At 42.0% G+C, this 14,870-nt stretch overlaps 1 protein-coding gene across 1 annotated transcript in view; it reads right to left on the bottom strand.

Moving 5' to 3' along the window:
- Positions 1 to 14,870, bottom strand: part of LOC116971553 (prolow-density lipoprotein receptor-related protein 1-like) — a 48,372-nt gene that overhangs the window by 20,331 nt on the left and 13,171 nt on the right. The window contains 10 exon segments of the mRNA XM_033018787.1: positions 4,383 to 4,751; positions 5,393 to 5,515; positions 6,420 to 6,545; positions 9,630 to 9,776; positions 10,642 to 10,783; positions 11,649 to 11,788; positions 11,864 to 11,982; positions 12,585 to 12,809; positions 13,598 to 13,769; positions 14,730 to 14,855. Coding sequence (XP_032874678.1) covers positions 4,383 to 4,751; positions 5,393 to 5,515; positions 6,420 to 6,545; positions 9,630 to 9,776; positions 10,642 to 10,783; positions 11,649 to 11,788; positions 11,864 to 11,982; positions 12,585 to 12,809; positions 13,598 to 13,769; positions 14,730 to 14,855 — 1,689 coding nt within the window.

Below are 14,870 nucleotides of genomic sequence, written 5' to 3'. Positions count from 1 at the left end.
ATGATCATATTGAATGACGGTGCAGGTTCGAAGGGCCGAATGGCCTACTGCTGCACCTATTTTCTTTGTTTCTATGTTTCTATGACCGATTTGTTGATCCCGACCTTATATTCTGTGGAGAGTTTGCACACATTCTCCCTCTTTTTGCAAACTTCTGTATCTGCAGAGATTTCTTGTCACCGCGTATTAAGTGTAAAATACATCGCGGGGCTTGCTTTCACAGAGGCCCAGGGAGCAGTTGGTGCGAGGGGACCTGACACCAAAATCGGCAACGTTCCAGAGAAGGAGTCTGGTGGAAGCATCTGGTTGGTGGAAGAGGACCGGGTTTACATTTTTACATTTCTGCCTTCAGGTTAAGGATTCTGGGAGTTAAGGATTCTGGGAGTTAAGTGAACAGTATTTATTAGTAATTATTAGTAAAGTTTAAAGGATAAAGTTTTGTGTTTTTTAATATTTAATATAGAGTTAATTTGGGAGTAAGATATGTCAGTGGAGATTGGCCCCGTGGTTTGCTCAGCCTGCAACATGTGGGAGATCAGGGATATGGTCGGTGTCCCTGGTGACTACGTTTGCAGGAAGTGTGTACAGCTGCAGCTCCTGGCAGACCGCATTGAACGATTGGAACTACGGCTGGATTCATACTGGAGCATCCACGATGCTGAGAAAGTCGTGGATAGCACGTACAGCGAGTTGGTCACACCGCAGGTAAAAGGTAAGAGGGCAGAAATGGAACGGGTGGCCAATAGCCAGCAAAGCAGTAGGCAGGTAGTGCAGGAGTCCCCTGCGGTCATCTCCCTCCTAAACAGGTATACCATTTTGGATACTGTTGAGGGAGATGGCTCATCAGGGGAATGCAGCAGCAGCCAAGTTCATGGCACCGTGGGTGCTCTGCGGCACATGAGGGGGGGGGGGGGGGGGGGGGGGGGGGGGGGGGGGGAAGAGTGGAAGGGCAATAGTAATAGGGGATTCAAATGTCAGGGGAATAGATAGGCGTTTCTGCGGCCGCAAACGAGACTCCAGGATGCTATGTTGCCTCCCTGGTGCAAGGGTCAGGAATGTCACTGAACGGCTGCGGAACATTCTGGAGGGGGAGGGTGAACAGCCAGTTGTCGTGGTGCATATTGGCACCAACGATATAGGTAAAAAAGAGATGAGGTCCTACAAGATGAATTTAGGGAGCTAGGAGATAAACTTAAAAGTAGGACCTCAAAGGTAATAATCTCTGGATTACTACCAGTACCACGGGCCAGTCAGAGTAGAAATAGGAGGATATTGCAGATGAATACGTGGCTTGAAAAATGGTGCAAGGGGGAGGGATTCAAATTTTTAGGGCATTGGAACCAGTTCTGGGGGAGGTGGGACCAGTACAAACAGGACGGTCTGCACCTGGGCTGGAATGGAACCAATGTCCTTGGGGGAGTGTTTGCTAGTGCTGTCGGGGAGGATTTAAACTAATGTGGCAGGGGGATGGGTACAAGAGCAGAGAGGCAGGGGGTGTAAAATGAGGGTAGAAGCAATAGGTAGCAAGGTGAAAAGTAAAAGTGGTAGGCAGGCAAAACCAGGGCAAAAATCAAAAAGGGCCACTTTTCAACATAATTGTATAAGGGGTAAGAGCGTTGTAATAACAAGCCTGAAGGCTTTGTGTCTCAATGCAAGGAGTATTCGTAATAAGGTGGATGAGTTGAATGTGCAGATAGCCATTAATGATTATGATATAGTTGGGATCACGGAGACATGGCTCCAGGGTGACCAAGGCTGGGAGCTGAACATCCAGGGATATTCAATATTCAGGAGGGATAGAGAGAAAGGAATAGGAGGTGGGGTAGTGTTGCTGGTTAGAGAGGAGATTAACGCAATGGAAAGGAAGGACATTAGTTGGGAGGATGTGGAATCGGTATGGGTAGAGCTGCGAAACACTAAGGGGCAGAAAACGCTGGTGGGTGTTGTGTACAGGCCACCTAACAGTAGTAGTGAAGTTGGAGATGGTATCAAACAGGAAATTAGAAATGCGTGCGACAAAGGCAAAACAGTTATAATGGGTGACTTCAATCTACATATAGATTGGGTGAATCAAATTGGCAGGGGTGCTGAGGAAGAGGATTTCTTGGAATGTATGCGGGATAGTTATCTAAATCAACATGTAGAGGAACCAACGAGAGAGCAGGCTATTTTAGACTGGGTATTGAGTAATGAGGAAGGGTTAGTTAGCAGTCTTGTTGTACGTGCCCCCTTGGGCAAGAGTGACCATAATATGGTTGAGTTCTTCATTAGGATGGAGAGTGACATTGTTAATTCAGAAACAATGGTTCTGAACTTAAAGAAAGGTAACTTTGAGGGTATGAGATGTGAATTGGCCAAGATTGACTGGCAATTAATTCTAAAAGGGTTGACGGTGGATATGCAATGGAAGACATTTAAAGACTGCATGGATGAACTACAAAAATTGTTCATCCCAGTTTGGCAAAAGAATAAATCAGGGAAGGTAGTGCATCCGTGGATAACAAGGGAAATCAGGGATAGTATCAAAGCGAAGGATGATGCGTACAAATTAGCCAGAAAAAGCAGCATACCAGAGGACTGGGAGAAATTCAGAGACTTATGTAACCCCACTTTTTAAGAAGGGAGGGAGAGAGAAAACGGGGAATTACAGACCAGTTAGTCTAACATCGGTAGTGGGGAAACTGCTAGAGTCAGTTATTAAAGATGGGATAGCAGCACATTTGGAAAGTGGTGAAATCATTGGACAAAGTCAGCATGGATTTACGAAAGGTAAATCATGTCTGACGAATCTTATAGAATTTTTCGAGGATGTAACTAGTAGTGTGGATAGGGGAGAACCAGTGGATGTGGTGTATCTAGACTTCCAGGAGGCTTTCGACAAGGTCCCACATAAGAGATTAGTATACAAACTTAAAGCACACGGCATTGGGGGTTCAGTATTGATGTGGATAGAGAACTGGCTGGCAAACAGGAAGCAAAGAGTAGGAGTAAACGGGTCCTTTTCACAATGGCGGGCAGTGACTAGTGGGGTACCGCAAGGCTCAGTGCTGGGACCCAGCTATTTACAATATATATTAATGATCTGGATGAGGGAATTGAAGGCAATATCTCCAAGTTTGCGGATGACACTAAGCTGGGGGGCAGTGTTAGCTGTGAGGAGGATGCTAGGAGACTGCAAGGTGACTTGGATAGGCTGGGTGAGTGGGAAAATGTTTGGCAGATGCAGTATAATGTGGATAAATGTGAGGTTATCCATTTTGGTGGCAAAAACAGGAAAGCAGACTATTATCTAAATGGTGGCCGATTAGGAAAAGGGGAGATGCAGCGAGACCTGGGTGTCATGGTACACCAGTCATTGAAAGTAGGCATGCAGGTGCAGCAGGCAGTGAAGAAAGCGAATGGTATGTTAGCTTTCATAGCAAAAGGATTTGAGTATAGGAGCAGGGAGGTTCTACTGCAGTTGTACAGGGTCTTGGTGAGACCACACCTGGAGTATTGCGTACAGTTTTGGTCTCCAAATCTGAGGAAGGACATTATTGCCATAGAGGGAGTGCAGAGAAGGTTCACCAGACTGATTCCTGGGATGTCAGGACTGTCTTATGAGGAAAGACTGGATAGACTTGGTTTATACTCTCTAGAATTTAGGAGATTGAGAGGGGATCTTATAGAAACTTACAAAATTCTTAAGGGGTTGGACAGGCTAGATGCAGGAAGATTGTTCCCGATGTTGGGGAAGTCCAGGACAAGGGGTCACAGCTTAAGGATAAGGGGGAAATCCTTTAAAACCGAGATGAGAAAAACTTTTTTCACACAGAGAGTGGTGAATCTCTGGAACTCTCTGCCACAGAGGCTAGTTGAGGCCAGTTCATTGGCTATATTTAAGAGGGAGTTAGATGTGGCCCTTGTGGCTAAGGGGATCAGAGGGTATGGAGAGAAGACAAGTACGGGATACTGAGTTGGATGATCAGCCATGATCATATTGAATGGCGGTGCAGGCTCGAAGGGCCGAATGGCCTACTCCTGCACCTAATTTCTATCTTTCTATGTTTCTATGCACTGGTAAATTAAAGGAAAATGCAGTGTCCAGTTAATGCAGGGAGCCAAAGCAAAATTGATAGGCATTGGGAAAATAACCTAGGGCTACGGGGGATGGAACTGTTCTTCTGGAAGCCAGCATATATTGAATGACCTTAAGTCATGATAATATACAACAGGAATAGGACTGCCACTTTAGTGATGCTAAATTTACCTATGTGTTCACTTAATTCTAAAAAGGAATCAATTCCAGTAGCACAAATCTATTTATATTTTCAGCTTGAGCTCGAATTTATGGGTCATCCTAGTCATTACCACTCAAAGCAAATACAAGTTATACCACTTACAGCAGTTGACTTCATCACTTCCATCTTTACAATCCGTATCACCATCACAGTACCAGCGACGGTGGATGCATTCACCAGAACCACAAAGGAAGTCATCAGGAGAGCAGGTTGCAGGAGCAAGAATATTCTTACACTGCACCCACGATTCATCAGATTCATCAGTGCAATCTACACGGTTGTCACATACCGAACTGGAAGGGATACATTCAGAATTTGTGCAACGAAACTCGTGTGGAGCACAGGAATGCGTAGGACAACCCTGTTCATCACTGCCATCACCACATTCATCTTCACCATTACATACAAAGGCCACAGAAATGCATCTGCCAATGGAGCAAGTAAACTCATCTGTACCGCAAGAAAGATTGCCTGAAAAACATTAAAACATTAACTAATCTTTCTACACAATCAAGTTTCTTGAAGACTTGTGCATGGACATAAAACATTTTGAAGAGATTTTAAACCACTAGTGCCTGCCAGAAGATTTGGGGCTACACATTAGAAAGTACCAAATAGTCAGGGATCGGAAACTATAGCCTTGAGGGGGATTCTATAAAGAGGATAAAACCTAGCCAGTGAATCACAAGGGTAAAGAAATAGCAAAGCACCTCCTTAAGCCCAGGAGCCCCAAAAGGTCATATTGAATGGAGAAAGCACATCGTGATATAATTATAGAGTCATAGAGTAATGGTGTGAAAGCAGGCCCCTTGGTCCAACTTGCCCACAGCGGCCAACATGTCTGTGCTACACTAGTCCCAGTTGCCTGCGTTTGGCGCATATTCCTTCAAACCTGTCCTATCCATGTGCCTGTCTCTCTCTTTCTTAAATGTTGGGATAGTCCCACCTCAACGACCTCTTCTGGAAGTTTGTTCCAAATACCCACCACTAATTATAGGAGAAACATTGGCCAACAAGAGAAATATGCTGAATAGATCTGGTGCAGATCAGCTTACGAGCGCAACATTTACTGTGAATGTTTAGAGGTCATGGAGAATTTTAAATCTACTTACCACAATCCTCTTCATCATATCCACTTTCACAGTCCTTCTCTCCATCACACTTCCAAGAGACTGGAATGCACCTTAATGACCTTGGGCCACAGTGGATTTCATCAATAGCACAGGTATCCATGTCTAGAGTGAGCAACACAAAACAAACGTAGATGTACGGACCAAACCCATTCTCAAAATGCTGTCAAATGCATTAAGTTACAATCCGATCTCCCAAGTGATACAGGAAAATTTTATTAAATTCAATGTCCTCTGTTTTCTTTCATCTCCTTGTACTAGAAATCCAGATTTAGGACTAGTGTTCAGTTTGAAGACATTAAATTAATTGAAGAGTCTCACTAGAGCTGGTCAACAGGCGCAGTGGCACAGCGGTAGAGTTGCTGCCTTACAGCGCTTGCAGCGTCAGGAACCCGGCTCGATCCAGACTACGGGTGCTGTCTGCACGGAGATTGCACATTCTCCCCGTGACCTGCGTGTGTTTTCTCCGAGAACTTCGGTTTCCTCCCACACTTCAAAAACATACAGGTTCGTAGGTTATTTGGCTTGTTAAATGTAAAAATTGTCCCTCGTGTGTAGGATAGTGTTAATATGCGGGGATCACTGGTCGGCACGGACCCGGTAGGCCAAAGGGCCCGTTTCCACACTGTATCTCTAAAATAAACTAAACAAGGTGAAAGTATGGGTCTTTAGCTTCTAGCAATAAATACACTTTTTTTTTTTAAACCTGAAAATTTGGCAGCCAAGCCAATAATGATTGGAGTCAAAGGGACCCAACAAACTTTAGAAACCAAACATTAACATGGTTGAACTGTCCCGAAGAGCTTGGGAAGGATTTTAAAAATCAAACGTCAAACAGTAGTCATATAAAACCCATTGAAAGAGCAAATTAAATTAAATGGTAAAAAATGAATGTGATTAAAAATAGCACGAATTACCCCAGAAATCAAAAATGTTAAATATTTTCTTTCTCCCAAGTTGAAAATTGTGAGCTGCCACAAAATATGTTGCGACAGCACAAGAAACTTACCGCAGAGTGCTGGGCTTTCGTCAGATCCATCTTGACAATCCACATCACCATCACACCTCCATTTACTAAGTAAGCATTGCCCATTATGGCAAATGAAATCTGATGCCCCACAAGTGGCGTTTGAAGCTAACAGAGGAAACATTCCACTAAATATTTGGATAAAGCATTACGGTTTTAACTTACAAAACAGGCAGGTAAGTTTGGTCAGGCAGCATTTGTGTAGGGAAATGGAAGTGTCCCAAGCCAAAATGTCAACTGTTCAGTTTCTGCCAGATTCAGTCTGACCTACTGAGTTTCCCCACTGGTGTCTTTGCTCAATCTAGGTAGATAGTCATCCTTTGCATTCTGGCTAAACCAATTTCATCTCAATTCCACCGGTACTACATTACCTCTCAGCTGCATACATATCGCAACTCATGATGAAACTGGTTACGTTATCCATTAAGTGAGTTACAGCTGTGTGTAGTCAAGATTCCCTCCCAGACATTCCCCAAACAAAACCTTTTAAAAACAAAGGCTGCAAGAACAGACCAGAGTGCACCTCATTTAATAGACAAGGCAACAAAGGATATTTTCACTTGATAGGATAATTACACAAGTGACATAGAGTCATAGAGTGATACAGTGTGGAAACAGGCCCTTCGGTCCAACTCGCCCACACCGGCCAACAATGTCCCAGCTACACTAGTGCCACTTGCCTGTGCTTGGTCCATATCCCTTCAAACCTGTCCTATCCATGTACCTGTCTAACTGTTTCTTAAACGATGGGATAGTCCCAGCCTCAACTACCTCCTCTGGCAGCTTGTTCCATACACCCACCACCCTTTGTGTGAAAATGTTACCTCTCTGATTCGTATTAAATCTTTTCCCCTTCACCTAGAATCCATGTCCTCTGGTGTTCGATTCCCCTACTCTGGGCAAAAGACTGTGCATCTACCTGATCTATTCCTCTGATGATTTTGTATACTTCTATAAGATCTCCCCTCATCCACCTGCGCTCCATGGAATAGAGATCCAGCCTACTCAACCTCTCCCTATAGCTCACACCCTCTAACCTTGGCAATATCGTAAATTATTTCTGAACCCTTTCAAGCTTGACAATATCTTTCCTATAACATGGTACCCAGAACTGAACACCATATTCTAAATGCAGTCTCACCAACATCTTATACAACTGCAACATGACCTTCCAACTTCTATACTCAATACTCTGACTGATGTAGGCCAAAGTGCCAAAAGCCTTTTTGACTACCTTATCTACCTACGACTCGACCTTCAAGGAACCATGCACCTGTACTTCTCGATCCCACTAAACTACAACACTACCCAGAGGCCTACCATTTACTGTGTCGGTCTTGCCCTTGTTCGACGTCCCAAAATGCAAGATCTCACACTTCTCTGTATTAAATCCCTTCAACCATTCCTCCGCCCACCTGGCCAATCGATCCAGATCCTGCTGCAATCGTTCACAATCATCTTCACTATGTGCAAAACACTAACTTTTGTATCATCAGCAAACTTGCTAATCTTGCCCTGTACGTTCTCAACCAAATCATTGATGTAGATGACAAATAGTAACCGGCCCAGCACCGAACCCTGAGGCATGCCACTCGTCACAGGCATCCAGTCCGAGAAGCAACTTTCCACTATTACCCACCGCTTCCTTCCATGGAGCCAATGTGCTATCCATTCAGCTATCTCTCCTTGGATCCCATGTGATCTAATCTTCCAGAGATGCCTACCATGCGGAACCTTGTCGAACGCCATGTACACATCATCGACAGCTCTGCCCTCAACCTTTTTGGTCAAGTCTTCAAAAGAAATCAGATTTGTGAGACACGATCTCCCACGTATAAAACCATGCTGACTATCCCTAGCTCTTGCCCATCAAATGCCTGTATATCTTATCCCTCGGAATACTCTCCAGTAACTTACCAACTACAGATGTTAAGCTCACCGGCCTATAGCTCCCAGCATTTTCCCTACAGCCCTTCATGAAAAGAGGTCCATACAAAATATTTTGGATGAATAACGAATCTCAATTAGACAAAACACTAGAATTTGATTTGCTATGCAAAATCTGGATTGAAAGACTGAGGCTAAGAACAGTAGTATTAAGCCTGCACACATTTATACACGAGACCAATGACTGTATAGGATTTCCTGCAGCTTTGATAAGCATGAATAATTCAGGATAGTTAAAGACCAAACCGTTTCAATATCTGCATGTTTTGCAGATTTTATTCACTTGCACCAATTATTGTAGAGCATGCTACATTATGCTGTCTTTGAGAAGTCTTTGCAAAATCTAGTTACATTTCACTACAATAGTTTGAAGCTATGATATTTACATAATTAAGCTATGTTTAATTTTTATTTAAAATGCAGCCATTTCCAAATTTGATTTGATTTGTGGAGAGACCAATACCAAGTATATTAGGGCCATCTACAAAATAATTAATTCTGCTTCAAAATAGAGGAAATTCAGATTCTAGGCTTCAACATGACTGGTTTCCAACAAGATCTTAATGTGATTCCTGAAATAATACAATGACCATGGTTGTTGTGAAATAATACCTTGGCACGTGCCAAGTCAGCCCAAAGCATTTAATCCCAGTGAAGATAGACACAAGGTACTGGAGTAACTCAGCGGGTCAGGCAGCATCTCTGGAGAAAAGGGATAGGCAACGTTTCAGGTCGAGACCCAACATCAGACTACTAGAATCTGATGAAGGGACCAGACTCAAAACGTCACCTATTCCTTCTCCCCAGAGATGCTGTCCCGCAGAGTTACTCCAGCATTTTGTGTCTATCTTCGGTGTAAACCAGCAACTGCAGTTCCTTCTTACACATTTTGTATGCTCCCAGCGAAAGCTGGCCCAGCCCACAATTTGACCAGTGCTCACCTATTGAGCAGTGCTTACATCAAACTGTTGGAACAGCTTACAAAGATCAGCAGTCCATTAAGCTTCAAGTTAGGCCAGTTTCTCATCCAGATGCAGACTTAAATTTGGAGTATTTAATGTCCTAGGCACTGAAGCATGATAAATTATCTATGAGAGCCTTCAATTACTACACCCAAAAGATTGTTTGAATAAGGGACCATATTCCAATTCAATTGCACATTGATTTCTCATGCACTTTCCCCATTGTCCTGGTAGAAGCCAAGCCGTAACATCCAATGCTATTCATATTAATTGTACTATTTACCATTTATACACCGATTTCCATTTTCAATCAATTGCATGCCATCTGGACAAACGCATGTGAATTTAGTTGAATTAATATTGATCTGAGGAGCAGGAAGACAGAGATATTCACAGCCTCCATTAAAACTCTGATTGCACCAGTTTTTGCCTGTTGATGAAACAAATCATGGGCCAATGTTATAAGGTATTGTTGGACATCATAGTCACTGTAAGTGGGTCAAAATAAGTTGATTAAATTAGATAAAATCGGATAATTCACAACTTTTCACGAAGATAGGTTAAATTAAAAATCATCTACTATCATCCTCTCCAATCAAGGTGCACACATTCCAATTAGAAACTAATATTAGGCATTTACCAGTATAGCAGACTATTAGTTACCCCCATCATCATTGATAAGTGCATAGGAAGCATTGGTCGATCAGATAAAATAAGAGAGTTATTTTTCCTATGAAATCAGTGTCATAGAAACAACGGGATCTATGGGAAAAGTAAGACAAGGGCTAGATAGTTTCAGACTCGGTTTTCTTGCATTATTTTCAAAAATAGCTATAAAATAGTTTCTGCAAACAAAAATACTAAAGCCTGTATGTTTCATTGTTTAACAGCATCATTGTACAGATATCACTTGAAGTGACTACTTGTCAAGTTTAGTGTTTACCCATAGTGCAGCTGTGCTCTTGAGAATGTCTAACTCCTGTGGGTAGGTTACATGGAAAGTGATTTCTTTCCTGCCAGACTTTTCTCCAAGATAGCAACTCAAGGGGGTCTCAGTCAAAATCATGTCAAAACCATTTGGCCCTTATAACAAACTCCAATTTAGGTTACGGAAATATGCATTATAATTATAATATGGATTAAGTGGCAGACGCCATCCAATTTATCGTCAAAGCCTGTACCACAAGTGTTATTGGCAAGAAAATGCCATGTTTTGGCATGGTTATGCTCGCAACAAGCTCACAAAAAACTAAAGTTTCCCCACGTAGAACAACTATCAATGTCAAATTTCTTACCTGATGGCTGAACTAAATCATGATAAACAATAATATCATGAGGTTCATCAAGATTGGAGGCTAAAGTTAGCACATTGGCCCCCGTAAACTTGTTGGCACTATGAATGTTTTCACTCTCGCTGTCAATCCAAAAGGCACGATCCTAAAAGCAAGGTATGTTTCACTTGGAATAACAACTACTGTTTGGTGACCACAAATTATGCAACAAAAAGTATTTTTAGTCAACATCTTAGCAACTGGAATTAAACCCCAGGTATGTATTATTTGCATGCAATTGATTTTTCATCCATTGGACAAAATTCTGCCTCAGCCATTTACTGGATCTATTTCAATTGTTCAGTAATACTTTCACAATCAAGTTACAACTGCTTGAGATGCATTTGGTGACCTTTTCATGTGGCTTTTTACAATCCTGCTGCTCCTACGCTCACGCATAAGAGTTATATCCATCATCAGCATGACCACGTTTTTAGAATCCAAACATAGCAAGATGCTAAATTGTACACCCGTTTACCTTCCAATAAATAGATTTATTCTAGAGGCTTCACAAGACATCAAGCCTCATTGCTAAATGGTCCCTTGAAAGTTGCTTGCAAAGATCACACTGATTCTACCATGATGGACTTGCATTCAATGTCTATGCAGCCAGATATTGAACACCAGGGAACATTCCAGGGAGGTCAATGGTTCCAAGCAACGAGTGGATTTCAGGCAGCATGTTAAAGACCAGCATGAATCAACTGAAGGCATTGCCTGGGCCTCAATAGCTGACAGGCAGATTCCTACAGAATTACCAGCACCAACCTAGACAATCGTAAACTGCAACCTTCAACCCTGCGGCAAGAGAGCAAGAAGTTGGTGATATGCAGAGTACTGCCCTGCCGATTACGAATTCAGAAGATTCAGGTGAGTTCATATTTTGGTCAAGTGGTAACCAATGTGGTTATAGCCCAAGTTTGGTCGTGGTTTATGTGCACATTATTGAAGCAGCAGTGTTGACATCTTACCTCAAACATAGCTAGAGCAAGAGGATGGCCAAGGAATATTCCAGAGTGTAATAGCATTCTTCTATCTTGACCATTTAGATCTACGCATGACAACGTGTGCAGCTTGGAATCAACCCAATAGAGACGCCTCTTCACAAGGTCTAGGAAACAATTGTGTGATGGATAAGGTTTTATTCATAAAATGCTCACAAAAAAAGGATTAGTTATCTACTTACCTAGTGCAATGCCATTTGGCCACTGAATCCCACTGGTTACCAACAGCTGGCGGGCAGCACCATTCATTCCTGCTTTTTCAATCTTTGCTGGCTCACCGCAGTCCGACCAGAATATAAACCTGTTATTCCAAAAGCAAGCAGCGGCTTTTAATTAACAAAGGATACTTGGTTGCAGAGACACAGTTACTATTCCAGTATACATCTATCCTATTACAATAAGAGCATAAAGCTCATTTCTAGTGCGTGAAGTTACCACATCTCACATGCAAGAATACAAATTTACTGAGCAAGAGCCTTCATAATTAACCAAGCTAAATCTTTTAACTTCAAATGAAACCTCGCAGATTGAAGCAATTTCTATGGTAGACACAAAATGCTGGCGTCTGAAGGGTCTCGACCTGAAACGTCACCCATTCCTTCTCTCCATAGATGCTGCCTCACCCGCTGAGTTACTCCAACATTGTGTCTACCTTTGATTTTCCCAGCATCTGCAGTTCTTTCTTACACAAAGCAATTTCTATATCAGGTAGAGAACATGAATGCTTCCAACATCTCCTTACCCCAATTTAATGGAATGTGCAGTGTGATTCTGACAAGAGCCATTAGTATCATTATTTTAAGAAAAAAACGTTTCCTATGTTGCATGATTAGCTTTGAACTGATCCTTAACCGTTTGCGCTGATATGGTGATACTCTGTACAATAGGAGTTGAAAAAGTTACCCAGATAGTGGATCAACAACTACAGAAGAAGGTTCCTTCATTTCAGTTTGAAAGAGAATCTTCCTTCTGGTTCCATTAAAGTTGGCCACAGACAGTGTTTTAATTCCCACATCTGTCCAATAAATGTTCTTGTAGATCCAGTCAACAGCAATTCCCGCAGGAATTTTTACATCCTTGATAGCTTTGGAGATACCCATTCCACCATCTTGTTCAGACAATGATTTACTGCAAGAAAGCATTCATAAACCTTTAAGTATTCAAATTAATAAGTAGTGAAAATGGGTCGGCAGTACATCAGTGGATCCATTGGCGGGAAGATGTGTAATTCCTGATTGATCAATATTGTCCCAAATTTTACCCTGCATTCAATAACTATGGGATCTTTGAAAGCGTAGAAAAAATGGGCTGCTCATTCTTTTCATGGATGAACAAGCACACTTTGAATAATTTTAGCTACAATGACAAGAAATTCAAAGAGCACAGTGAAAATTGGCAGATTACTTTCATTAGATCCATGGGCAACAAACTGGGCATTGAAGAGACAGTGATCTGCAACTAATATTGTCATTGGCACAATTCTTTCATATAATTCTGGTGGGGGGGGGGGGGTTGAAAATATAAAACTGGACAGTTTGCAAAGGATCCAATGATGTACAGATCGGAGCCACCACCAGGTAGAGTTGTATCCACAGAGCCTGGGCTAATAATAGGCAAGTGTTAAAGGCTACAGCAGTGAATGGTATTACAGCTTGTCACATTTATATAATCCTAGTTTTGTAGGTTCTCATTTACTTATTTGCAATATTTTACAAAAGTTTTATGAAAGGTAGCAAATGTTTAGAATTGTGCTGTTCCAAAAGTCTTGTCCAGCTTCACCACACCCAGGCATGTTCACGCATCAGGAGGACTGCCTACATTTATACTACACGACTGGAACTACAAAGTAATAAAACTAGATTGCTGCTTAAACCAAGTGATATTTACTCTCTCCCCCCCACCCACCGAAGTCTTACCTAAATATTGCCTGATATACCAAGTCAGCCCAGAAGATTTTCCGAGTTCCAATGTCAACATCAAGTGCTAAAGCATTTCTCAACTGGTCAACCACCAGAGTGTATTCCAAGTGATGCAATCCGATTTTCCTGATATCATAGCGATTTGCAAACATCACACTCGGCTCATCACCTGATTTGGATAACAAAAAAAAAACTCTTAATAGATTAAACACAGAAGGCTCTTCATTTTCTGAAGAGAACAATGTTCCTAATGAATCCTTCTCATTCTTCCATGGCCTACCACGAACTCCAGTCAAACTAAAATTAGGAATTCCAAAATAGTTTCCTCAAATTGGAAGTGGAGCAGAGGCCAATGGAATAGAATTGTTGCAAAATGGCTTCAAAAATAGATACAAATTGGAAAATGGAATTAAACATTACTCCATTGTCTGTGGAAAAGCAAAATGCCTTGCATTCTCAGTCCCATTCTTTACTCCTTATATGCCCACAACTGTGTAGCCAAATACATATCCAACTCAATTTACAAATTTGCAGATGACACCACAATAGCGGGCTGGATATAAAATAGTAATGAGACGGAGTACATGAAGGAGATTGACAACCTTGTAACCTGATACCAAGCCAACAACATTTCCCTTAATGTTAGCAAGACAAAGGAGATTGTGATCAACATCAGGAAGTGGTTCATTTCAGTATTGAAGAAATCTAGGGTTAGATTAGATTAGATTCCTTTATTGTCATTCAGACCTTTCGGTCTGAACGAAATGTTGTTGCCTGCAGTCATACGCAATAATAATAAATAACAAAACATACAATAAACACAAATTAACATCCACCACAGCGAGTTCACCAAGCACCTCCTCACTGTGATGGAGGCGAAAGTCTTTGTCTCTGTCTCTTCCCTCCTTGTACTCCCTCTGCGCTGAGGCAGATCCAGGCCGAAGAGGCCGAGATCTAGACTAGGATAAAGTAGCAGAAAGCAAAGATGTGCTATTATTTAATTAAATGGCAGTGGAAACACAGGGGTCAACGTGGTATCTCCCTCCCATTCTTAGTCTCAAAATTAGAGTTGGTTATCAGTCATCTGCATTGTACAGTCAGGTAACTGGCCATTTAACATTGTACTTGCCTAGAGCTTTGCAAACCCCACTGAGTAGGTCCAGGTGATATCCTTTATGGCAATCGCATTTAAAGCTGCCCTTCAAGTTAAAGCAGATTTGATTGCAGGTCTCTAGATTCTGACATTCATCAATATCTACAAGGAAGAAAT

This window comes from Amblyraja radiata, chromosome 3 (genome assembly GCF_010909765.2).
Source record: "Amblyraja radiata isolate CabotCenter1 chromosome 3, sAmbRad1.1.pri, whole genome shotgun sequence".
In the NCBI taxonomy this organism is placed as follows: Eukaryota; Metazoa; Chordata; class Chondrichthyes; order Rajiformes; family Rajidae; genus Amblyraja; species Amblyraja radiata.
Note: the sequence above shows the minus strand (reverse complement) of the source record. Positions and strands in the feature narration are given on the sequence as shown.